The sequence below is a fragment of the Rhamphochromis sp. 'chilingali' genome (assembly GCF_963969265.1).
Source record: "Rhamphochromis sp. 'chilingali' genome assembly, chromosome: 17".
NCBI classification, from domain to species: Eukaryota; Metazoa; Chordata; class Actinopteri; order Cichliformes; family Cichlidae; genus Rhamphochromis; species Rhamphochromis sp. 'chilingali'.
This window is the reverse complement of record NC_137944.1, coordinates 11,386,290-11,412,283: the sequence shown is the minus strand read 5'-3', so window position 1 is coordinate 11,412,283 and position 25,994 is coordinate 11,386,290. Positions and strand designations below refer to the sequence as shown.

Genomic DNA, 25,994 nt, shown 5'->3' with positions numbered 1-25,994 from the left:
AGTACAGTTAGAAAAAGATTAAACATGTACGGCTTGACTGGAAGGTTTGCCATGAGAAAGCTTCTGCTCTCAGCATGTCTTGTGTTTGCAAAGTTGCATCCAAATAAACCACAAGACTTCTGGAACAATGCCCTTTGGACAGACAGGGCCAAAGTGGAGATGTTTGATATCTCTACTTTGGTGGAGAGCACTACGTAATGCGCAGAAAGGAGAAAACCAAACGTTGCATATCACTACAAACACCCCATAACCAACTGTCAACAACAGTGGTGGAGGGGTGATGACTTGGGCTTGTTTTGCAGCCCTTAATGACACCTTGCTGTCATTAAGTCAACCATGAGCTCCTCTGTATATTGAAGTACTCTACAGTCAAATGTGAGGCCATCTGTCAAAACAGCTGGTTCCCAAGCACAGCAGCAACTCTACAACAAAAGGTCTGAAAAAGAAAATGTGCTGCAATCAAAGTGCAACAGGAGTTAAAGAGAGCTGTGCATGAACAAATGCCCACCAACGTCAATTAACTGAAGCTGAAGATGTGGGTCACTGATAAAGGACAGCGTGTATCAGTTCTGTGCTCGTCTATTTGTAATTCCTTATTATCAGTTTGTCCTGGTAATAAATGGATAGAAAAAGACAAAAACATTTAAGAGAGGCATTCATCTTGGTATGAAACTTGGGGATTTGAAGCTAATGGATTTGCATCAATCATAACAAAGCCCACATTACATTCATGCTCACAATACCCAGCTATTAACAACTCCATCCATCTTATGCAAAATTTAAATATTTTCATTTTTTTCTAGGTCTGTTACTCAACACTCATCACACTTCTTTACAAACATGCTCCAGAGAGCAGATAATCTGAGCTGTTATGACATAAAAAGATTATTCTGAGCTTTGAGTCGTGCAGATCTTCTCTGGTGGAGCTCAGTAATAAAAATATGGAGATTGAAATGAATGCAACTGGTCAACTAAAGCTTTGTGATTGATGACCAGCCTAACCAAACTGTTGGCTTAGCAGGACCCCTCAGGTACACTAGATTAACCTCCTTTGCTTTACACATGCAACAGAGGGCCATTATTTTCAAAGTATGCAAGTATTTGCTGTACTCACATCAATTTTGGAGGTCTTGGCGAAAGCCCCGACGGGGTGAACGTGGTCATACAGGATGATGACGCCCACCATCACCCTCATGCAGAACAGCATAGTGTCTGTGTTGGTGAACCGACAGCGGTACTCCCTGGGACAAAAACGGGAGTTAATATTTGCTCTGTTTAACAGAGGGCACGGCGGGGGTTGGGGGTGTCCACCAAATACCAGTGAACAAGTTATAGATGAGAGTTTCTTCACACAAAGACACACAGAATAAAGATTAAACATTTCACATTTAGCATGAAGGACTCTGAGCGTCGATCTATTGAATTACTGACATATTATACGGCACAGTGAAAGAGCCTGTTAATTCGAATTTAGGATTCTGACATTCAAGGAGATGGACTGAGCGAAAGAAGATGGGGAGACAAGAAGCACTTACGGAGTCTCCAGCATGACGCGACACACGCAGGCCATGGTGCTCAGGCAGTCTGTGGTGTCCTCTATGGGCAAGGTCTTATTCTGATGAAAGACAAAAGGGAAATGAAAGAAGATGTAAAAATGGCTTCCATTTGGATGAGCGGACAATGTGAGAAAGTCCTCTACACTTTACTGCACTGCCTGCGCCAAAATGTTCTGCCACAAGGTGGCGACAAAGCAGGGCAAAAAGCATGAGGACTGTGCAGCTGCTATGCTGGAAGGCGTTCATCCCCAGCACGCCCTCTACATATGGCACGAACCTCTGAAGTCTTTCTCCGTGTGGCGTGCGGCCCATCAGGATGCATTGAGGTGTAAAGTTAGCAAAAGGCTGCTGCCTCGCCCGTAAAACTGTGTTTTGACAGGAGAAGGCGGATGTTTCACACAGCAGTTCAACATGGCCGCCTGAGGTGAAGACTCGAGTGTACCATGGAAGTATATGGTTTTGTTTTTTTTCTTACAAGCACAGCAAAAACAGACTGTACATAGAGACACACAGTAATTCGGATCTAATCTATATAGAGGGCTCTGTTCTTCTATTCGCTTTATTGAGCTTCACTTCTGTGCTGACAGACTCTACTTTACTCTACTGACTCTACTTTAGTTACACCCAGATGTCTTGACAATGACCACGTCTACGACTAAGACCCCCACAGTGAGGGAAACAGGACTCCCTTTTATACTGGTCATTGTAACTTGGGTTAGCCCCTCTTTAGAACCCAAAAGCAGTTAACAACCCAGTCCTTTCATTTGCTCTCAGGTTAGCAGGAGACATCTAGTACTCTTGTTTCTTTAATTTCTCTAAATAAAAATCATTATTTTATTTTTTTGTTTTTTGCTTGGTCGCCCCACACTTGGAGCAGCTCTATCCCCCATCAGCTGGGGCCTGCTTACTGTCATATATGAAAGTTTCACTGCAAATTAATACAGTAGAATTCAAGAAACTTGCTAAAGTGGTTAGTCTACAGCAGGGGTGGGCAACTCCAGGCCTCAAGGGCCGGTGTCCTGCAGGTTTTAGATCTCACCCTGGGTCAACACACCTGAATCAAATGATTAGTTGATTACCAGGCCTCTGGAGAACTTCAAGACATGTCGAGGAAGTAATTTAGCCATTTAAATCAGCTGTGTTGGATCAAGGAGTCATCTAAAATCTGCAGGACACCGGCACTCGAGGCCTGGAGTTGCCTACCCCTGGTCTACAGTGCTGTGTTGACATGGCTGACTGGTGCAGAGCAGCTGTGGTGTTCCTGGTCAGTGTTAGGTTACACTAAAGACATCGAGTTAAATTTAAAGGGATGATGCTGATCAGATTCACTCACTGAATTACAGCTGGTAGAATTATCCTCCAAAGAGCTACATTTGACTTTTATCCAAAAAATGGGGTAATACTACCAGAAACCTTGTCTGCATTGAATACTTTTGGTCTTTTACTCATTGTTGAGGATGAATTGTGTCACCACTACTTTATTCAATATTATTGATTGGAATGTTGTTCTTGGAAATGTGGACTAAGCCATAAACACATGTAAGCAGTGAGTGGATGACGTGTACCTCTGAGACAAACTTGGTGGTGGCGTTACTCAGAGTCTTCAGCATTGGTGTTGCTTCGGCGTAGAACAGCGACATCCTGTTTGCCATCTCGTTGTTAACCTCGTTCTCCGCTTCCAGCTGCGCGCCGAAACAAAACAGATGTCACACTTAAAACAAACGTTTGTTTTCAGACGATCCGATAATCATGTCACACAGCTGGTGAAAGGAGAGCGTAATGATGGAGGCAACCCTGGTGTTAATTTGTATAACTCGAAAGTTAGATGAAATATTGATTGTACACGTCTTTGCGTCGTTGGAAGGAAACGGACACCCCCACTTCATTAATGATTAAAGAGGGGAACTGAAGCCGCGCTGAACCATTTGATCATGTATGCAGTGCAAACAGCCGGAGCCAGGCCTGCCTCACCTGCTGGTTGTTCAGCCTGTTCCTGCTTATGGTCCTCCTGTAGTAGCTGAAGTCATTCTGAATGGCTGGATTTGTCATCTGCACGGCGAGAGAGAAGGTGGCATTTAGTTTCACAAAGGCTGCTCAACGACCGTATTGATGTTTCAGTACAGTAAAGGTCAGCATCTGAGGGCTGTAATTAGAACAACAACAACAACAACAAAGATTTCCTTCACCTTTAGTTCATCGAAGCTGAGGGTGAAATGGAGGATCTCGGCAAACTGCTTGGCCAAGGCCTGCTCTCTCTCCAGGTGCTGCATGGGAGCATACGGCGGGCTCGTCAGCGCCTCCAGCAGGCTGCGCAAGGCGTTCTCTGCAAATGGATCCAAGTCAGAAATTCATCCAGTCCAGCTAGGACCTGGCTGTTTTATCTTAGTTTGGTCAGATTTATGTAATCCTCTCTAATCTAGCCAGGATCTGAGTGTTTCTTCTTTTTTCTTTCTCTAAAATACATACAATTAATCATCGTTGTCATCAATCTCTTCCACAACGTGTCTTTTGTCTTATCTACCTCCCCTCAACCCCAACCAGTCACACCACATGGCCGCCCCTCCCTGAGCCTCGTTTTTCAAGAGGTTTCTTCCTGTTAAAAGGGAGTTTTTCCTTCCCACTTTCGCCAAGTGCTTGCTCAAAGGGGGGTTGTTTGATTGTTGGATGTTTTCTCTGTATTATTGTATTATTCAGGTGTCCAAAAATTTAGAATTGGAGCCAAACAGTTGGTCTGAGAAATAAAGCTTGAGAGGAAGTGAAAGTATGCGAACGGAAAAGCTGCTTTCCTAAAAGGAAATCATTACCAGCGTGTCTTCTACATTTTGCATGAGCCTTAAAAGTCTTTCTCTGATGTGTGTCCCGTTAGGATGCACAAAGGTGTAAATTTAGTAAAGGACTGCTGCCTCTACACTGAAATCGTTTTTGACAGCAAAGGAAAGAGTTTCTTTATTTATTTCTTTATGCAACAGCTCAGCGTGGGCACCTGGGACAAGGGGTCAAGTTTATCACGGTATAAACACCAAAATGGCTTTATCACAGCAGAAAGAACGTTTGAAGACTGCGGTTCGGCAGACAGGCCACTTGTGGCTGGCAGCTCCCACAAACACTATATGCTATACACAATTTGACAGATCTATACTATTTGCAGTCTCGTGACCTAAGAGGACATGCAAGAAGTTTTATGTTCCATACTTTTACTCTTTGCATAAAGTTCCAAAATTGAATTCAACAAACCAACAGGTTTCGTCACAGTGGCAATTTCCATCTTTTATATACAGTCAGTGGAGCCACGGGATTTGAAACAGCATGTCTGTTGCATTTTTAATGTTGCATATTTAGCTACACTTCGAGGCAGAGCTCTCAGGGAGCAGTTTCAGTTTGTAGGTCGTGAGTGAGATGATTAGAGGCAGATCAGTCCAACATTTTATGTATTTATTTTTTTGGAAGCAAATGCAGTAGTACCTCCCTGAACTGGTAAACAGACATCGGTCGTGATGGTGAACATGATGAATGTTTTTCTGCTTAGCATGAAATCCAAAATACCCACTTGCATGCTCTCCTTGCTATTGTCTTGCTAGTTTCACTTTCATTAAGGCTCTCAGCAGGATTTTATTTGCCCTCAGTGACCACAGGCTTAACAGAGCGCTCCTTGCTAAAACAAAGACTGCATGTTGCATGTTCACAGATCAAGCTACAGCTGCTCACACAGCCTGAGTGTGGCTGTGACTGCAGAGGCAGTGGCCATGGTTATCCCACCCGTGTCATCCATGATGTTAAACTAAGTCTGCAACAAATCACACTCCATAGCCGGACTCCAGAGGCTGTACGTACAGTGGTGTTGATGCCTCAGAAGCAAAAGCTCCTGGGGCTCCATCCCTTCCTCTGCATTAAAAATGCACGAGTGCCTTCTATAAATACAACATGGAATTGTTTCATCTGAGGCCCTGGGCTGATACCCCAGTCTCGCTCCTGCCGAGAGCACAGAGTGCACGATCTCCATCCTCTGACAGCTTATAGAGATGCAGCAGCTGTTAATGTTAAACTGGACCTCTCCACCCCTTACTTCCCCCTTTGATCAAATAACTATAAAGCAAAAGGTGGTGCTGGGACATACTGCCACCCTTTCTCTTCAGCATGATGGAAGTATGTGATCTCTATTGTACTGAATCTCATAGCTACATTAGCCGCCAGACATCATCAATTATTGGCCAGCTCCCATTGTATGGTAATCTGAGAACACAATGTCCCTGAGACTGAAAGTATTATTGGAAGGCAGCGCAGAGGCGGCAGCTGAACTCTATTTCTCTGCTCATACTCCTCTCTCTACTCTCTCTCTTTCTCTCCGCGCTGGACCACTGTGGACCACTGTTTCCGTAGCAACGGCTGCCTGGCTGCTGCTGGGTCAGGATGCTGCAGAGATGGCTGAGAGGACATCATGGAGTATGAATGTGAGTGTGTGTGTGTTTGTTGAGGAATGCTGTCAAGCCTGGAAAGGCACAATGCTGATGGAGCTCTCAGCAATGCCAAGGCCCGTTTTTATCACTTTAAACGGACCTCCTTCCTGTTTAAGGTAACATATGCGGCGTGGACACTTTTGACTGCATTCATCAGTCAGTCTTAACAGGATTTATCACATCCTGAAATTGCTGAAAAGATGCCAATTTTAAAAAAACAACAAAAGAAAAAGCAGTATAATAGCTAGTGCTGTAGTACGATCAGCTCTAGCCTGTGCAATGAAGCACAGATGCTAAATACCAAAACAGCTGTTTCAAACTGAGATAAACAGAGGACAGAGACTTTAATCTGAGGGGTGCACCCATCACCTCATCTCCACTCATTTTCCTGCCTTCTTCTGGCTCTGCAGCACATCCACCCAGCTGACAACCCTGCTTCGCTCATAAATGAGCAGCTGACAGCAAATGCCGTCTCTTTAGATTTTAGGTTCATGTTACAGATGCTTTCAGCTCCAACATGGCCACCAGAGATGGGGTTACATCACTCTCTGAAATGCTTTCATAGACTGCAACGGCCACACTCACCCAGTCGGAGGGAGAACTCGTAGAACCGCTTCAGCTTGGCCACCAGAGGGCACACTGCGTTCCAGGCCTTCTCCTGAAGAGCGAGGTCGCCCGGGTTCTGGATGGCCTGCAGCCCAGTAACAGACAGATGTTACTTTTAAAAACCTTGCCATCTTTTTTGTTCCCTGTCCTTTCCTCTGACCAGTGATCTCACACACAGTATCACACACTCAAATTGGCCTCAAATAATCTCACCTGATCAATATGATAAGAAAAAGTATAAATGGTTTATATTTCTTTGCATCAACAAATAACAATCAATAAATAAATCAAATCAAAACATGTTAATCCCAACTCTCAATTTCTTTACACTGAAAGAAAACAACAACAATTATTTGCCCTCATAAACATTAAATAATTATTTTGGGTAAAATGTAACTGAAATGTATAAAATCAAGCATTTATTTCTTCAAATTATTATTCATTTTTAATTAGTCATTCCTCGAGTTTCATTAAAGCCAATGTGCCTTCTATGTTGTACTCCTATAAAAAAAATTAGAGGTAAAATTTACATGTAATCAAATTTGTCAAAGTCAGCATTGTGTGGATATATATATTCGTTTTGCGCCTACTTTTGGTGTAAATCTTTAAATAGGGCACAAAAACATTTTGCAGAGGCTAACTCAGTGCTTAAAGCTGTTTAAACAAGAGGAAATTGGTGCATTTGCTCAGAGCTATTTTCAGCAGCAAATCAATACATATCAGCTCCATAATAAGCCCTTATGACTGTCATTATTTGTTTTCCTGTAAATTATTCTATTGAATATATAAGACATATAATCCTGTTGTGACGGCACTTTCTTTTGCCAGCAGATATCCCCAATTTTTTTTAAAAAGAAAGAACTATGAGTTTTTCTAATTCTCTGAGCCAAAAAGCGCCACTCGAACAGCTTTACTGTTCTGTCTCTATCCTGATGGTTTTTACACAATCAGCTGTTCATATAGCCCTTCAAAGCCTGATTTATGGCCCCTTTCATTGCTAAAACACAGTGAAAATTGACTTTTTAATGGCTGTTATGGAGTGATAAACACAGATTTCCAAAATCCCTCCTGCAAAAAAAACCCTTTTACTCAAATTTGCCAACAATATGAAAGAAGACTTTTTGAACCCGGATCATCTAAATGTTCCCATTTCTGTCCTGGAAAAGTGTGCAAACTGACACATATTTAGTCAAGATTAATATTTCACAAATGCCTCAGTGTAAAAAAAATGCAGAGCAGGATATCTGTTGGTTGCATGTTATCACTAAAGATATATTTCTAGTTATCTTTACTCAGGTTTGGTAATAATACTCTCCTCAGTTTCTCTCTGCTGTGGAATTAATAATACATTATCTTCTCTATAGCCCCCGGCATACAGTATCTGTGTCCTCAGAGTTAGGATGCAAGGAAAGGAAATGATTCAGCACTTATAAATGTAGTTATCCTGACAGCTAAGCTATCAGCAGTGGTTCTCATTAATGTTTCTGAAGACAGTTAATTGTGTGCCATGTGATCATCAGGACCAGTGTACCAGCTTTGTAGCTGATTATATTTATGGAAACGACATATTGCATGAAATGTTTCTGGTGTTTCTGCTTGGATTTAGATTCGGTGCCTGCTGCACGGCAGAATTCCAACCCTGGCATCACACATGAGCGCTAGTTTCCCCATGCTGCAGTGGGGGCTCGACTGATTCATGCTCACTTCTCGTATCTCCTGGCCCGCTCCGTTGTAGGACTGCAGCTCGGCCAAGATCCCGTGAGCCTCCTCCAGCACGGCGCTGACCTGGTTCCACACGGCCGTCTCTGCCTCTGTGGGCTGGGCATCTGTGAGGGCAGGGAGGGAAGAAGGACGGGGAGTGGGAAGTGAAAGTGTCATGACGGGATGAAAATATCAAGAGCAGAGGTAATGGGATACAGAGAGGAGGGAGGAAAGGGAGAGCGAGTATTAGTGAGGAGCTTAGATGATGATGTCCTAGAAGGCCAGATAGAAACCTGAGATTAGCAAAGAATTAGAAAGACAACGAGTAATCATTGCATGTGTAAATATCTAAGGTTAAAATCTGGCCAATAAACAACCTACAGGTAGAACAATAACAGGACACTCATAGAGCGCTCTGTCACACAGCGAGGTTTGTGGTTACTCATATAACAAGTCGGCTTCGTGTCAGGGAACAGAGTTTTGCATTTTGATGGGCTGCAGTCGCTGTAAAAGCAACCATTCATGTCCACTGCCCATTCAGCATAAATGTACCAAAGCCTGGGTAGGTGTAACAGCAGAATCAGACTGATGTAATAGTCTTATAGATTTTTCTCACTCTCCTTTTCCCTTTACACGTCTGTGAAATGATTTTTTTAATGACTGTTAAGTTTAATTGTGAGAAAAAATAAGCAGCAGAGAGGGAAACCTCTGGGCATGCTCAGTCTTTATCTCAGTTTTTTTCCAGTCATAGTTTTTGCTTCGTTCATGTATGCACGCAGGACAGATGAAGTGCTTACAGGGACACAATTAGGAGGGGTTCTCTTGAGTCAGCGATGTGTTTGGTTTTTCTTGCCTCTGACTCAGGTATAAAGAGTGGGAGTGTGCCCAGGCAGCTCGCTACATGTGGTAGCTCTGCTGATTATTTTTGCACCCCGAGGCGCTGCTTCCCTGCGGAGAAATAGTAATCAAGGTATATTTGCTGTCCTGCGTGCACACCAGCTGCCATTATAAGCACAGCAAGCAGTGCAACATTAGTGAATTCTCTCTAATGCCCCCCTTCATTATTCTGGTAAACAACACATTATGTTTACTTGGTATTAATTAAGTATAGCATAATTGCTTTGTATTAAATACAGTTATTATGCCAAGATCTTGTGATTGATAACGCCCTCATATTTGTAAGCTAAATTAGTTCTATATAAAAGATGGACATATTCAGGTATCAGTCTTGAACTGCCTTAAACCTGCATTCTTTATACTGGCCAGCAGGGGGGACACCTTTGGTTGGAAAAAATTAATCAATTATAGATCTTTACAGACAATTATCCTGCTGCTAATTTGATTTATTAGCTAAAGAACTATTTATGGTCTGAGTTGCAAATTTAAAGTCTTCCTTAATACAGAATGATTTCATTTTGTAAGCTGTAGTTCAAACAATACAGCATAGTATACTTCAGGCAAGGCTACATTGTGATCATATAGTTTTCTCATTCATATCCAGCCCACACTTTTGGTTCTACTAAAAGGCGTTGCTGTGTAGTTTTCTTTATTTCGTTTTAACCCTGTCTTTTGCTAGCCAAATTAGCCAAATTAGCATCCCAAGTACGGCTAAGTAAATAACAGATGCACCTCATTAGCTAAGCTAGCTAGCTAGCAGTCAGTATTAGCTGATCAGCAGAGAAGGTTGACAGTCAAAATGCCAAATTAGAGGCGTTAAAAAAATTATTTTCCAGAAAACAATTGGTTGCATTACAGTTGTGATGTCCATTTTTAATATACAGTTAATGATATGAACCCGGAGCAGAGAATGTGTTAGCATGCGCTAGTATAACGAAAAAAGCCAGGGATAGGGTCTAAGGTTTCGACTTCACTTTTATGGTTCATTCGTTGTTGTAATTTAGCAACATAAAAATTAAAATGAACTGAGCTAAATTACTTAATTTTATTACTTTGCATATATAAAGCTCATGCAGTGGATGGAATTACTGCGGGGAGTCGTCGATATAAATTTAATGACACAAAATTTAGATAATTGAATAAAATGGACGACCCTAACTATAATACACAGTGCAGTGAGTGATTCGCACACACTGTTTGTGACAGAAGTCTCATTATGGATATGGGAAATCTGGCCATAACTATCACAGTATTACACAACTCTGATAAACCTCAAGCTTCACTTGTTGATTTTTGTATTTAGTCGTGCTCCCAGGGGGATTTTTACAATGTGTGCAAGTTTGTTTCTCTCTCCGAGGTTGGCTGATTACAGCTTCACGGTGAGAGCAGTATCTTCCCTGATTCTCAAACCATTTCCCTCAGATGTTTTAAGACACAGAGGTTGCTATAATTCAGTCTGAGGATGACTTCAAGCTGACTGATGATTTTCACAGACAGCAGCTCAGTCCAGACATCCATCCTGATAATCTTTTTGTCAGTGGTCAGAATTGCATCTTATCCTTCAAATGGTGTTAGGGAGGTGCGATCAGCGCCGAGCTATAAATAGTTTAACGAGAAACCAAACTTGAAGCTGTGTGACAGAGGTGAGTGTGTGTCTCCAGGTGGAGAAGGAGAGCTCACAGATGGCACAGGGGGGTGGATGAGGAGGGGGAGGGACGCTCCCAAAGCTGCCATTCCCGAGTCTGACTCATCCCAACTCGCTTTTGAAGTAAAGTGAATCACAGGCCCGACACACGAAGGGGAAATTCAACCTATTTGACGGCTGACGTCTCTTGCCAGCAGTGAGCTCTCCCACTCCCACTGTAACAGCGGGTAAAGAAAGAGGGGGGAGGAAGGCAGCTGTTAAAAGGGAGAAGGGGATGTTTGAGGAGGTGCAGAGCATGTTGGGGATACAGTGCAAAACATCTACATCTTAAAAATTCATAATCAGTGTTAAGATCTTCACTGGAGATGTTTTTTCACAGCTTTTTAAACTCATCAAAAGAGGAACAAAAAAATCTGAATCTCAAAGATACCCAACAATTCAAGAAAACCTCTAAACATGTCAGCTCGCTTACTGAACTTCGTGTTAAATGCCGAGCCTGCTAACAAAGTAAATTATAAATTGACATGAACTACAAAAAGATTTTAACACTGAGTAATGAAGTAAAAAAAAAAGATTTGTTAGGATGGATGCTTTGCAAAGTTCATACTTCACTGACTGGGTAAATTAGAAAAGAGGGGACAGAGGTGAAATCATTAGCCTTTCTTCGCAGTCATACTTCAGCTTCTCTTTATCAGTCTCACTCTCCTAACGCACACTCACACCCACAAATAGATTAGACGTACAATAGGGGATGAGGAGATGAGGAGGTGGAGGGATGACGATAGACTTTTTGTTAGCCATCGTCATCCCCGAGCAACAGAAACCCACACAGGACTGGCATTCTCTGTTTGTTTCTCCTCAGCTCTTTGTAGCTTTGGAGAGCAAAGTGTTATTGTTGTCAGTTTTTAACATTAATGAATTTATTTTCTTTTTGCTGCAGTGCCACCCTGCTATTGTGCATCTGTCTGCGTCTAATAGGATGCAGCGTGCATGAGTAAGACCCTTCAGAAAAAAGCCAGATGCCTTTCAAATGCCGGTCCCCAGAGCAGAAATCAAAAAGATAAAGAAAAGGAGGAGGGGTGAGGAGGGGGAGAGCTGAGGAGGAAATAAAATATAACTAAGGACCTAAAGATGACACAATGGTCAGCTAAGATGGATGATATGACCAAAAAATAAAAGGGAGGAGGGGGGAAGCAACAGAGAGAAAGGGATAACTCAAAAAAATAAGAAGCGGATGGTCTCACGTTCAAAGTCAAGGAAAACTATTGGGCCATGCTCAAGTTCGGCGCAAGCCAGCACTTTCAGGAGGTTTCCCATGAGCCCCCTGGAACAGAGAGAGGGGAGAAGTCTGTGGGTGATGAGGGGATGGGTGTTGGGAGGGGTTGTGCGCGCGTGTGCGTGCCTGTGAGGTGTAGGTGGGTGTGCGTTGTGCGAGAGGTGAGGGTGTCGAGGTGGATGAGAGGACGTTGTTGGAATGGCATGATGGGAGTATGTCCTGGGTGGAGCGTGACAACGTGGACGCAGAACGTCTTTAATCCCACTCTCACTGTTTCCTCTGAGATAAAATAGTCCTTCATGAGGAGGTGCCGACTCCAAAAGCAATCAAACTTAAAGATCAAAGGTCGCAGGAATGCGCTACTAGCCTCAAACTCAAGACAGTTTGTCGCAAGAACAGTTTGAATTTATTTATTTTGGAAGACAGGAAACTCATTAAGACTCAAATACAAGAAACTACCTGAGTCTGGTGCAGAAAATTTAAATCAAAAGTTGCAATAAAGTCATGAAATATAAAGATAACGACTTAAAAAATACTTCAGGGGCGCACTTTATTTTTTGTTGCATTAATAACACTTAATCAGCTGTGCTTCCTTTTATCAAATTAGACAAACACTAGGAATAATATGTTCTGATTAGACACAATACCTTAACTATGATCTAGTTAGAAACTCCATATACTGTCAGATCCAGAGTATCCAGTTCTACTGGTTGACACTGAAAACACTGCACTCAGAGGACATTTACTGGGCCTTTGTTGACCATGTTTTTACTTTATTACAAGGCCATTTGTTGCTCATTATAACTGCTTCACATGCATCTTGATGCGTTCAAGTCCTGTTGAGTTAGTGAGCTCGTATCAGTTTTCCTGCATTCTGCCTCCACATGCAATTTATTGATCTCAAACATTCGTGTATAAAATATGCTGCCCTTGGTGTTATAGGATTACCTCCAACAGCCTAACACTGGCCTAAAACTAGTCAGGCAATGTTATTATAGTTAACTAAAACTAAACTAAAAGCTAAAACTAGGTGATTAAAAAAATCAGTTATTTTAAAATACAAATAAACTGTAAAACAGGAATACACTCATTGATAAACCACTAACAGCTTGCCTGATGAGGCTTTGTTGAGCCTGTGATGTCTGCAGTACTGCGAGGGCCTTTGTAAAGTGTTAAAACAAATGTTCACCCTGCCCACTCTGGAAACTAACTAAAACTAAACTGATACAAAGAAATTTGAGAATGAAACAACAGTTTTTTAAATGCCAAACTATCATAATTCTGTTGTCTGAACACTGGACCCATCCAGAGTGTGAATGAAACACATTACAAGAGAACCGTGCGGTAAAATGAAGTGAAAGAATAAAGTCTTGCTCTGTGTTTCATCCCATTGTAATAAAGGCCAAACCTGATGTAATTAGGTTTAATACTTTTGGATCCAGAAACATTATGCACAGGTTCTAATTAGCCCATAACTGCAGTGTAATTAGGATATGACTGTGTTTGTTTACTGTGTAATAAAAACAGATTGTTTCTAGTTTGGTATAATTTGATGCAAAGTACAGCTGGTTGCGTAGCACTGGTGCAGCTCGGAGTGTTTGCATCCGCTTTATGAAAGCTGCGCGTCATCTATGTGACTCAAAACTGGAGCAGTGAAACAGATTTATTTTTAAAAGGTGAGTTTCTATGAGACAAAAACCCCATGTGCTGCTTTCAATTACCTGTGGTCACTGTTCTCTATTTTACGGTCAAGTCTCTGAGGTTGTTGGTTTGGTTTGTTTCTGTTTATTGGCTTCTTATCATATCTGATTTCTGTGGACGGCTGACAAGTTCATGAAACAAAGGTTTCCTCGTGTGGAGAGTGGGACTAAAGAGTGTCTGTTAATGACAAACCACACCCTCAACAACACTCCATCAAATCACCACCAGCTGGCCCCACCCCCTCCCCGCCACACACTTCCACTCCACACACTCACAATTCAACCACACGGACACACGCACGCAACCCTGGCGCCCACTTACTTTCAAAGTCCAGGAAAAAATGTGGACAGTTCTCTAAATCCTTGCCAAGGACCTTAATGAGGTTCCCCATGGCTGGCGACCTGGACGGGAGGAAACAACAAAATGCATACAGTACCCTGGATCTGGCAACCTGCATCAAAATACACAACCGGCACATGGAGGACGCAGCAGACGCACTTTAGTTTCTTACCCATCTGCACTTGTCTAATTTTCCCCTCTGCATCCTTCTGTCTAAGCAATATGTGCAGAGCGAAGCCGGACGTCCAGTCACAGATGACACCGATCGCAGTTTGTGTCCGATACGCATATGCTGTATTCAATTACAGCACGGCCCAAATCCAGCCATGAATCATTTAGCTCACTCATTGGGAGTCGCTCGAGCTGAGCGGTGGTTTTAATCCATTTACATTACTATAGTAACCCACTAAAAGCCTGCCATGTGCAGACTGCTCCCCTCTAATGCTCTTTATATACAGCAGTCTATAGATACTTCTTCAGACCACAGGGCCAGATGCCAGAGCGTGAACCCAAGGATCCAAGCTCAAGAGATAAAATTTGTGGTCAGACAGGTACGTTATAAAGTCTCGGGCTTTTCAGCTTATTTCTCCATGAAATACAGAGGTTTTCAGAATGATTTCATAGAATTAAAAAATAATAATTTCAAGGTGTTTAACGGCTTTACTGGTCTGGCCCATTTAAGATCAATTTGGCAACTGGTGAGGCTCTTTTTCTGCCACTTATCACACTAACAGGAGCGTCTATGCTCCAAACTACTAGTAAGTACATATGCATTAAGTTGTCCACATCTCAATGAAAATATCAGATGTGCCAGCTGAATTTTATTTCTGTGTCTGAAATGATGCTGATGATTTACCTCTGACTGAATCACACACAGCTTCAGTAACACGTGCACAAAACATTTCATACTGTGGAACAAGAAGATTTTTAAAATGTTAAAACTGCTTAAACAGGAAGTTTAGAGCAAAAGACACCAAAAAAAGTCATCCTCCTTAAAGGGGACCTGTTATGCCGTTAAGGAAGCTCCTTATTTTTGTTTATACACCGCTCAAGAAAATTAAGTGAACACTTAAAAAACACATCAGATGTTTCTATGCTGATGTTGACTCTGTAGTGTGTTAGGCATGAAAGCATCCCACATTGTTTGATGGAAATGAAAATGATCATCTTACAGAGAGCTGAATTCAAAGACACCCTGAAAATCAAAGTAAATTATCCAAGTAAATTATAGAGCAGATTACTCCATTTTGCCTATAACAGCAAGGGGGGCAGTCAGTGGTGTCAGGTCCTTCATTCTCCAAGAACTGCCTCCATACTCGTGCCACATGAAGTTGGAGATTGTCATTCACCACCCATTGCACCAGCATAAAGTCTGGGAATGGAAGTAAGGGTTTCATCCTGATACCTAATGGGAGTACCTAACCTGTAGAGGTCTGTGTGTTCCTCCATGGATATGCTTTCCCAGACCATCACTGACCCACCACTTAATCGGTCATGCTGAATGATGTTAAAGGCAGCATTATGTTCTCCACAGCTTCTCCACTTCCTTTCATGTCTATTTCATGTGCTCAGGGTGAACCTGCACTCATCTGTGAAAATCACAGAGCGCCAGTGATGGACCTGCTAATCCTGGTATTCTATAGCAAATGCAAACCTGGCTTCAGGAGCCACCCTCATGATTGTTTGGTCAGATCAGGTCTGATTGAGACTGTGCTGGGAGGAACCACAAACCTTTTGGCAATGGCACGTATTGATGTGCCATCCTGGAGGAGTTGGAGTATTATGTTGATGCCAACCATGCCTCATGCTACAAGTAGCTACGAACAACCCCCAAAACAGGAATGGTTTTGGGGGTTGTCTCATGATTGCCCCTCGAGTGCACCTGTTGTTAAATTCATCAACACCAAAGCAGCTGAAACTGATTAAAACCCCTCTGCTACTAAACCGAGCAGATCAATATCCCACAAGTTTAATTCCAACACTTCAATGAAAGTGTTCCTTTAATTTTTTGAGTAGTTTAAAAATCATAAATGTTGATAAGAAACATGACTTAGCCAAACGCACGAGAGAGTACTTTGAGAGTGAGAGTAGATATCCTTTATATGTCAGCATTGGATGCCCCTCCCAGTTCAAACCTTAACTGGGAGGGGCATCCAATCACAAGACATCTGTCCTCATAACCAATATAAGTTAAATAACGATTATTTTTAACTCATGCATCTGCTCTTACAGTAAAAGCACGGAGCTGGAAATGAGCATAACAGGTCGCCTTTAATCGTCTTCCTGCTTCTTGCTCGCTTTGGTAGCAGAAGGTAAGCGGCTGCCAAGTTTCACTTCCTCTGCCGTGCCCTTTGTGTTTGTGCATGTGCTGTGTTAGCTCACAGCTGAGGTCTATCAGTTTCCGGCTTCAAGAATAAGCTACAGCCGGCATTTGCATGTTCTCTAGATGCCATCTTGCAGAAAATAAATTAAATGTATCAACAGTCTTTTCCCTGTTACTCAGCAAGAACGGGTGTTGCACTGCAGCACAGAGGAAGGGATGGGGTTACACTGTCCGGTCGCTGAGACAGTTTCACACGAGGACTGCAGTTACCTGCCGTACTCTGTGTCTGCTCCATCTGCAGGTAAATTGCTTAAACGCGGCTGTGTGCTGAGTCACGGCTGTAACCTGTGAGCGTTGGCCCAAAACGCACCTCGTCTCCGACCTGACTTTTCCACCACCTGCTCCGAGAGATGCAAACCGAGCCGACACCGTGAATATATGAATAACCGATCCTCATCTTCGGCCTGACAAGGTGACTACAAAGGCGAAGTCAAGCTGAGATCCACGTCACAACCTCGCATAAAGCAAAGAAAGATTTCTCTGAAGTGTTGGTGCGTGTCAGCCTCACAACAGCCACACACGCACACATTAACACACACTGAGTCTGGAGCAGCATGTGGTCCGTGCCGAGAGCAGAGCTGGGCTGATGGTTGCCAGGATACTGTTGGCCTGGTAATATCTTCTCAGCTGAAGATGAAGAAGAAAAAAGGAAAAAAAAAAAAAACAGCATCCAGCTCACTCGCACACCGGGTCAATCGCTCACAACAGCGATCCGATGCTTCACTTGTTACTACTCATGAGATTGGTCTTTATTTTGTGGCACGGATGGTAAACGCGATTCATTAAGCTTTAAAGCCAGCCTCTCTCCTCTTACCCTGCTTTCCTATGAGTGTGTGGCCTTTTCGTTTGTCTTTGGTCCTCAGCTTCTTCTCGCACGTCCTCGCCTCCTGTATGTAAATCCCAGAGTGACAACGGGAGTCCCACGATGGTTTCCACCAGTTTCCACTCTCGGCTTGTCTTAAGAGACTGATGTAAACTTCTGCTCTCGCTCTTTCTCCCTCAGTCTGTCCACTTCACACTTCTCTTTTTTTTAGACATCTATTTAAAGGCCTGTGGGTTTTTTTCCTTTTCTATTTGCTCTATGGGCTTTTTTTTTGTTTTGTTTTTGCTGTTGTAAGCTTGTGAGTCTACAGAACATAAGATGTCTCTCTCTCTCTTTTTTTGTGTGTGCGTTTATATCATTTCTACTCAAATAGAGAAAAGTCTCTTCTCTCTTTTTTTGTTTCTGACGTCAGAATGGGTTCCTCAAAAATATCCCCTTCAGCTCTCCTTTCTGCTTCACTTCCCTATTTCACCACTCAGCAGCACTCTCCCGGCTTCTTTGGCCTTGTCTTGTCGCAGCACATCTCTGTCAAGGTGCCATTCGGCCTCACTGGTGGCCCTCGGGCGCAAACAAATCCAAGTGGCAGAATGGAAATGGTGATAGGGTAGCGCAAACACATGTTTGCTATTAAAACTTTCCACGAAGCCACTGGATGCATCACAGATGGACTCTCTGGGCGCTGAGACGCAGCACTCTGTGAAATTAGGAAGTGTGTCTTTGGTGGCCACCGGTTGCAGCTCCTCTCACACGCACAGTGTTTGCAGTCTGCCGGCGTTTGAGTGGATGAAAGTGCCTCTCTTATGCAACCGCACAGCACACACAGCTCTCATCTGTAGTCCGGCAAGAGACACCAAAGCGAGGGGCTCCTCGAGCCTTAATAAAGACGCAGCCCGGCTCCCACATGGGCCTGAAAAGCAAATCTGGTCCAGACTGGAAGCCAAGCGTCAGCGCTAAGCCTCCCAGCCTCCTTTCAGCTCTCACTGAAAGATTCCTCCTGTTACAGCCCAGGAGCTTCATCAGTGTGGATTTAGTGAGCACAGGAATGGCACTGCCAAGCCTAACCTCTATTAACTCACCAATAATACCATCCGCATTCCCTTTCTATTCTGTCTTTCTCCCTCTCTGTCTCTAACCACAATCTTTCTGTCACTAACTGAGTATTCAGTGGTCTGTGAATCAAACCCTTTAGCAGCTGTACTGTATGCAACGGATGCAGCGACTGCACTCGTTCAGCTCTCATCTTCACCAATCTTTATTCAGAAAATCTGCCTCTCCTCTTTCCCCGAATGGTGTTTTGTATGCTTCTGTTTTTCTTTCTCCGAGTTATCTGCTTGCATTCCTACCTTTGCTTGTGTTTATCCCACTGGAACACTTCACTGCATCAACCAGGGCTTGTCAGCTCCAAACAGTGGTTACAGCATCAGCACCCACAACCTGACAAAGACAGAGAAACAGATTAAGGAGGGTAACAAGAAGAAGAAAAAAGCAGAGGGAGGGGAGTCGGCGTAAATTTCAACTACATGTGGAGACAATGTGGGGAAAAACAGGAATGTAGTGTGTTGTTTATTTGGATATCAAGATGTTAAGAGTTGGTAACGGCAACAAATTAGGAACAAATATGACTGTGATATGATTATAATTGGCCAGACTGAACATGTGACGTCATCCAAAAAATGTTCAAGCCTTTGTTTAAACCTACAAATAACAGATTTTTCGCCACACACTCACTCTCCTTCAGCTCTGTTTTTTATCTTAACCATGCTTGTTTCTTTAGATAGCCAGTAACTTTGTATCTAGTTGTTTTTAACTGATGAAGGCTACCTTGGTTTGACCAGAAACTGAAAACAGGTCAGTCAAGACCACGACAGTCAAAGAAGATTGTTAATTTAATCTGTATTTATTTAAACTGCCTGAGTGAGTCAGATAAAGCATTAACATGGAGCTCGGTTAGGGGTGGGTTGCAAAATGGCTTGCAGAGCATACCGCTGTTGGCAGGCTAAGGCAGAATAAATAGCTGGCCTTGTATATTTCTTTTCTACATTAACTGAGCACTCACAGCACTTTTTACTAGATTTTTACCCAAACACATATTCATACAGGTGCTTTTTGTGTCACGGGGTGGAAAAGGGACAAGTTATCTAGGGTTTTTTACTATGCATGTTTTGCTGTGTTTTACCTTTTTAATGTTTTAATATTGTACACTGGTTTATTTTTATGAGTTTTATTGCATGTTTTTATGGTATTTATTGGTGACTTGTCCTGGAAAGACTCCGCCCCTACCTGATTATGAACCTGATCACACCTGGGAGGTCCCAGAGGTCAATAAGAGGGCCTGGCAGACCACAGAGAAGGAGGCTTGAGGGGAGGCTTGAGAGACAGGCAACAGTGGCGGAGTGAATGGTGTCAGGCGGTGGCACCTGCAAGCCCAGAGGGCTGGTAAAGGTTGGCGTGGGCTGTGAACGAGGAGACGACGCCAGCGAGCAGGGATCGGAGAGAGCGCTCCGGCTGCTGGAGTAACTGGAGGCCAGATCACGCTGTTGCGGGGAACTATAGGCGGTGAGACAGTGCTCTACCTTCCGCGGCGAGACAGGCCGGTGCCGATTGGCGTGTTACAAGGAAGCGGCGGGCAGAGTTAAGAGCTCGGCCCGAGTGGAGAACACGGACAGGAAGGCGAGGACGCCGCCGGGTTTCCCCCTTGCACACTGCTTGCCTGGAATTTTAATTTTGAGTGACTTTTATACCGTGGCAGACGCCACTGGGTTTTTAAGGTTGTGTTTTATTAATGTTTATTGTGTTGTTCCCTGGCCAGGGTTGTTTTAATTCATTTTACATTTTTAACTGTTTAAATATAATAAATTATATTTTAATTATACAGTCTTTAATTCAGTGCATTCCCTTGGCTGCTCCACTGCACCGTCCGTTTTTGAGGAGGGTTTCCCTCCTTTAGTAACACTTGTGCAAAAATTACCTTCACCTCTGTTACATAAGCACCTAATCTAACATTCACACTCCAATAGATGCATCAGGGGCAACTTGGGGTTCAGGATATTCAGACATGGAGGAGTCAAACCACCAGCCTTCTGACTGGTAGACAATCTACTCCAGCTGCCTTAATGAGCATCTGCAGAGTCGGGTAACAATTCTTTTTACCATAAGCAACTGCACAGCATTATATATATTTGATTCACATATTTAGACCATACACTAAAAGCAGCTGTAATCCACACACAGTTGTGGATTATAGACGTTTTCTATGTCCCAGGGTGGTTTTGATGGAGTAATACCATTTAAAATACAGACGCTTAACAATCTGTTCAGTCTGGGAGCCCGTGAATGGTGCTTCTTGCTTTCTTCTTTCCATTTTTATGTCTTCATTTAAGCTTGTTAAGCTCATCTTACTGACTGAGCGTCTTGCACACCTCCAGCACTCTTACCCGCTGACTGGTGTAACTATTAACACTGCTGCTGCTGCCATTGCATCATCGAATCTCATCAGAGATTTGTACCACAGGCCTTCAAGCTGGCTGTAGTTAAACCTTTACTTAAAAAGCCATCTCTAGACCCAGCAGTCTTAGCTAATTATAGGCCAATCTCCAACCTTCCTTTCATATCAAAAATCCTTGAAAGAGTAGTTGTCAAACAGCTAACAGATCATCTGCAGAGGAATAGCTTATTTGAAGAGTTTCAGTCAGGTTTCAGAGCTCATCACAGCACAGAAACAGCTTTAGTGAAGGTTACAAATGATCTTCTTATGGCCTCTGACAGTGGACTCGTCTCTGTGCTTGTCCTGCTAGACCTCAGTGCAGCGTTCGATACTGTTGACTATGATATTCTATTAGAGCGATTAGAACATGCTGTAGGTATTACAGGTACTGCGCTGCCGTGGTTTGTATCATATCTATCTAACAGACTCCAGTTTGTGCATGTAAATGGAGAGTCCTCTTCACACACTGAGGTTAATTATGGAGTTCTACAGGGTTCGGTGCTAGGACCAATTCTGTTTACATTATACATGCTTCCCCTAGGCAGCATCATTAGAAGACATAGCATACATTTTCACTGCTATGCAGATGACACCCAGCTCTATCTGTCCATGAAGCCAGATAACACACACCAATTAGTTAAACTGCAGGAATGTCTTAAAGACATAAAGACCTGGATGGCCGCTAACTTTCTGCTTCTTAATTCAGATAAAACTGAGGTTATTGTACTCGGCCCTGAAAATCTTAGAAATATGGTATCTAACCAGATTCTTACTCTGGATGGCATTACCTTGGCCTCCAGTAACGCTGTGAGGAACCTTGGAGTCATTTTTGACCAAGACATGTCCTTCAATGCACATATTAAACAAATATGTAAGAATGCGTTCTTACATTTGCGCAACATCTCTAAAGTTAGAAATATCCTGTCTCAGAGTGACGCTGAAAAACTAGTTCATGCATTTATTACTTCCAGGCTGGACTACTGTAATTCATTATTATCAGGATGTCCAAAAAACTCACTGAAAAGCCTTCAGCTAATCCAAAATGCTGCAGCAAGAGTACTGACAGGGACTAGAAAGAGAGAGCATATTTCTCCTGTTTTGGCTTCCCTTCATTGGCTTCCTGTTAAATCCAGAATTGAATTCAAAATCCTGCTCCTCACATACAAGGTCTTAAATAATCAGGCCCCATCTTATCTTATTGACCTTGTAGTACCATATCACCCTATTAGAGCACTTCGCTCTCGCTCTGCAGGCCTACTTGTTGTTCCTAGAGTATTTAAAAGTAGAATGGGAGGGAGAGCCTTCAGTTTTCAGGCCCCTCTTCTGTGGAACCAGCTTCCAGTTTGGATTCAGGAGACAGACACTATCTCTACTTTTAAGATTAGGCTAAAACTTTCCTTTTTGCTAAAGCATATAGTTAGGGCTGGACCAGGTGACCCTGAATCCTCCCTTAGTTATGCTGCAATAGATGTAGGCTGCCGGGGGATTCCCATGATGCATTGAGTTTTTCCTTTCCAGTCACCTTTCTCACTCACTATGTGTTAATAGACCTCTCTGCATTGAATCATATCTGTTATTAACCTCTGTCTCTCTTCCACAGCATGTCTTTTATCCTGTCTTCCTTCTCTCACCCCAACCGGTCGCAGCAGATGGCCCCGCCCCTCCCTGACCCTGGTTCTGCCGGAGGTTTCTTCCTGTTAAAAGGGAGTTTTTCCTTCCCACTGTCACCAAAGTGCTTGCTCATAGGGGGTCACATGGTTGTTGGGTTTTCCTCTGTATCTATTATTGTACAATCTACTGTACAATATAAAGCGCCTTGAGGTGACTGTCATTGTGATTTGGAGCTATATAAATAAAATTGAATTGAATTGAATCAGGGGAGAGTGCAGACAGGAGGAAGGCAGGATATTTGCAGAATAGTTGCCAGGGAAACACAGCCTCTTATTCTCATGGCAACGCACAGTTTGGTGTTATCAATGAGGTGGGATGGATAGATGGACTTCGCTCAATATCTGGAGCACGAGGGGACACCAAAGCATTTACTTTCCTGTAGCAGTGTTAAAGTCCTGTGCAATCATGGAATCGCGTCTTCTACCTTATCGGGGAGTTATGGACTAATTCAGGAGTCTAATGTTTATTCTGTCAGTGAAAGGGCAAAGGTCAAGCCTTTCAAAGGAGACTAAACCCAAGAGACTAAAGCCCAATCCACAGGCGCTATATGTAAAAACCACAGATTAAATGTGTTGTGGCAGTGTTTAGTGTTCATCTGTGTTAAACTGTCGTCTTTACTGTAGAAGAATTTAATATGCAAAGTCACATCTGGTGAGTTTGCAGCTCGGTGCAGACAGAAAACTCAGTGAGTAGCCTTTACACATTTATCCACTTAACAAGCGCAGTTTAAGTTTGCAGACTTATTGTGAACTTTATTCTTGCTCCTAACTGTGGAGCTCTCACACGAGCCCTTTTTGTTGCAGCTGTAACTATTTGAGCCTTTACCAGACAAGAATAGATATCTAATTTTACCCCTGCTTGAGGGCCTCAAGTACACACTTTGATGGAGAACTATTTTTTTAAATCTGCTAATTGCTAATCAAATGGTCCACTTTTCCATTAAAGCTACATGCCACTTGTTTGCTTTCTCACCATGCACAAACTTCAGTTTTCATCTCTACTTCCAGCATACATGTTTATATTTACAGCTCGAGGGTTTAAGATGCATCCACCTTTATAGTGCACAACTTTTCATTTCAAAATCCAATCACCACTAAGTGAGTAATACTGCAGTGTTACAGGAGGCGTAAAAATGGTCCTCATGACTAATGTGCTTGATTAACATTTAAGTAAATACATTTAGTTTATTTTTTTATACAGATGAGTAAAAATGAAGGAAAAATGGTCTCAGGGACTCAGTAAGATGAGGATGCTATCTAGCATGTCACGCACAAAATTTCGTAAAACTGTTTCAAGATTTGAGCAAATAATTCATATGATTAACTTTATGGATGAATTTACTTACACAAATCTGATCTGTGTTATTACAGTGTTAATATATATACAGAGGACAAAATTATTGGCCACATTTGTTTTCTAATCGTACTAGTTTTCTTTAGAAAGCATAACTTGTTTATATTTGGACACAGAAACAAAAACTACCAGGGTCATTATAATTAGCCACCTGAAAAAACAGACCTTTTTATTGAGCAATAGCATGAACCAGCACTGTGCAATGATGTGCTTTAACTTTGTAATGCTCAAAGCTCATGAAATCAAGGTCAAACTGAGCGTTATCTACTATTTACACACAGTATAAAAACTTCAGCAAGGGTTTGGGCTGAAGCTTGAGAAAGCATCACGGCAAAAACAACATAAATTAGTTTAAAATTGAGAACTGTTGATGCTCATAAAGCTTTTTTTTTTTTTGCCAGGGAGGTGCTGCTTAAGTTTAGAGAAAGAAGGGAGAGGTGTACAAGCTAAAGAGCAGCATCCCTACAATGAAACGCTTTAGGATTTCTGTAACTGGAAATCTCGACAAAGTGGAAGGAATCATAAAGAAAAAAGGACGTGAAGATTTTAAAAGAAATCCTCAAGCTGTCAGCAGGAAAACTGGTTCTGGGTCGTCACTTTGCCTTCCAGCACGATAATGACCCAAAACATGCTATTGGTGAAGCGCTACCTGCAGAAGATTAAAGTAAAAGTTCTGGACTGGCCTGCACAAAGTCCCTGACTTGAATCATTAAAAATCTGTGGGGTGAACTGAAGACCAAGGTCATGCCAGAAGACCAGCACATCTGGAGGAGCCTGAGAGATTCACCAAAGAAGACTGGGCTGGGATTGCTCAGGAAACATTTGTGAGACTACAAATAAAAACTACAACAAACAACTGCAGGATGTTATCCAGCAAAAAGGATACACAACTGTATATTAGCAATAAGCTAATAATTTTGACCCTGGTAGATTTTGGTTTTTGTGAAATAATTTCGTTTCTATGTTCAAAGTAAAATAATGTAAGCATCCCCCAAAAAATGAGGTTAGGAAAAGCTATTTGAAAAATTTGTGTTTCTGTTTAACACAATTTGGGAACAAATTTTTATGAAGTGCTAATCATTCCGTCCTCATTTGGAAACGGTCAAAACAAATCAATGAATACTCGTCTTTTTGCCCTTCATGAGCCTCATCGTGAATCAGTGTCATGTTAATCAAATATCAGACTACTCTGCCGTCTCCAGATGGCAGACACTGTTAGACGAGCCAGCTGGAGGGGACAGTGTTTAAATGCACTCTAGCTGCTTTTTTCAGCAACCTGACAGCTGATATGTAGAGACTCAGACTAGAGGATTATAGGTGGGGCAGGAGAAGACACAGATTAGAAGATTCACAGATTCCACTTTTTCTGCAACCTTCTTTTTTATGCAGCCAATCATTCACTTCTCACCACCTGCAATTTTGACTTGTTCACTTTCTCGTTTGTCCTTTCTTGCCAGATGCAGATAAGTGTGGTATCACAGGATACATCTGGTTTTTTTATACTAACATTAATTGTAAGTAGTCTCTATGATCATGGCTGCTAATTTCGATCTCGCGCAAAAAGTAACGGAGCATGTGTCTCAAAATCCTAAAACCAAGAAATTTGGCATTTTGTACTTCCAGTTCTCTTCATCTAGAAAGAGAAGACCTCAAACCTGTGACTTTTTTAAGCTTTGCACTACAACATTAAATATGTAGGTAAATAATTGACCTGTAAATTTCAAAGGTGTTATGTGTCCCAGAAAGGAGTTTGCTAACAAGTGGCTAAACATGACCGCAAGCGATATTAAACACCGTGACAGTGAGCACAGCAGCTTAGCGACGATGACGCTCAAGTAGTTCGTTAGTCTCAGTGCTGATTGCATTCAAGCTTTGAAGATCAAAAGTGGCGTCACTTCATGGAGATTATCTTTCTCAGTAAAACGCCTGTTTTCTCCAAGAATCCAAAAAGCCTGTCAAAAAAATACCGCTGGCTATTTTACTGAGACAACCAGAGTGATGCTGGGCTTGCATCATCCTCGTGGAGCTCTTGTATGTTGAAGTGCTCTGGGAGCTCCTCACACTGTCAGATTGGTTGAACTTTGACCACTGCGTGGCATGTCAAC

General features: G+C 42.5%; 1 protein-coding gene across 3 annotated transcripts in view; it reads right to left on the bottom strand.

The window, feature by feature from the left end:
• Positions 1-25,994, bottom strand: part of fam49al (family with sequence similarity 49 member A, like) — a 39,351-nt gene that overhangs the window by 1,460 nt on the left and 11,897 nt on the right. The window contains exons 2-11 of one of the 3 annotated variants that reach the window (XM_080863971.1): positions 18,725-18,815; positions 14,158-14,237; positions 12,104-12,183; positions 8,321-8,442; positions 6,596-6,701; positions 3,743-3,879; positions 3,528-3,605; positions 3,122-3,238; positions 1,536-1,615; positions 1,115-1,241 (exon numbers count right to left, since the gene is read on the bottom strand). In XM_080863971.1, coding sequence (XP_080720097.1) covers positions 1,115-1,241; positions 1,536-1,615; positions 3,122-3,238; positions 3,528-3,605; positions 3,743-3,879; positions 6,596-6,701; positions 8,321-8,442; positions 12,104-12,176 — 840 coding nt within the window. In that variant the 5' untranslated portion in view covers positions 12,177-12,183; positions 14,158-14,237; positions 18,725-18,815. The remainder of the gene's footprint in view (positions 1-1,114; positions 1,242-1,535; positions 1,616-3,121; positions 3,239-3,527; positions 3,606-3,742; positions 3,880-6,595; positions 6,702-8,320; positions 8,443-12,103; positions 12,184-14,157; positions 14,238-18,724; positions 18,816-25,994) is intronic. The other 2 variants (XM_080863972.1, XM_080863970.1) reach the window with 2 other exon arrangements.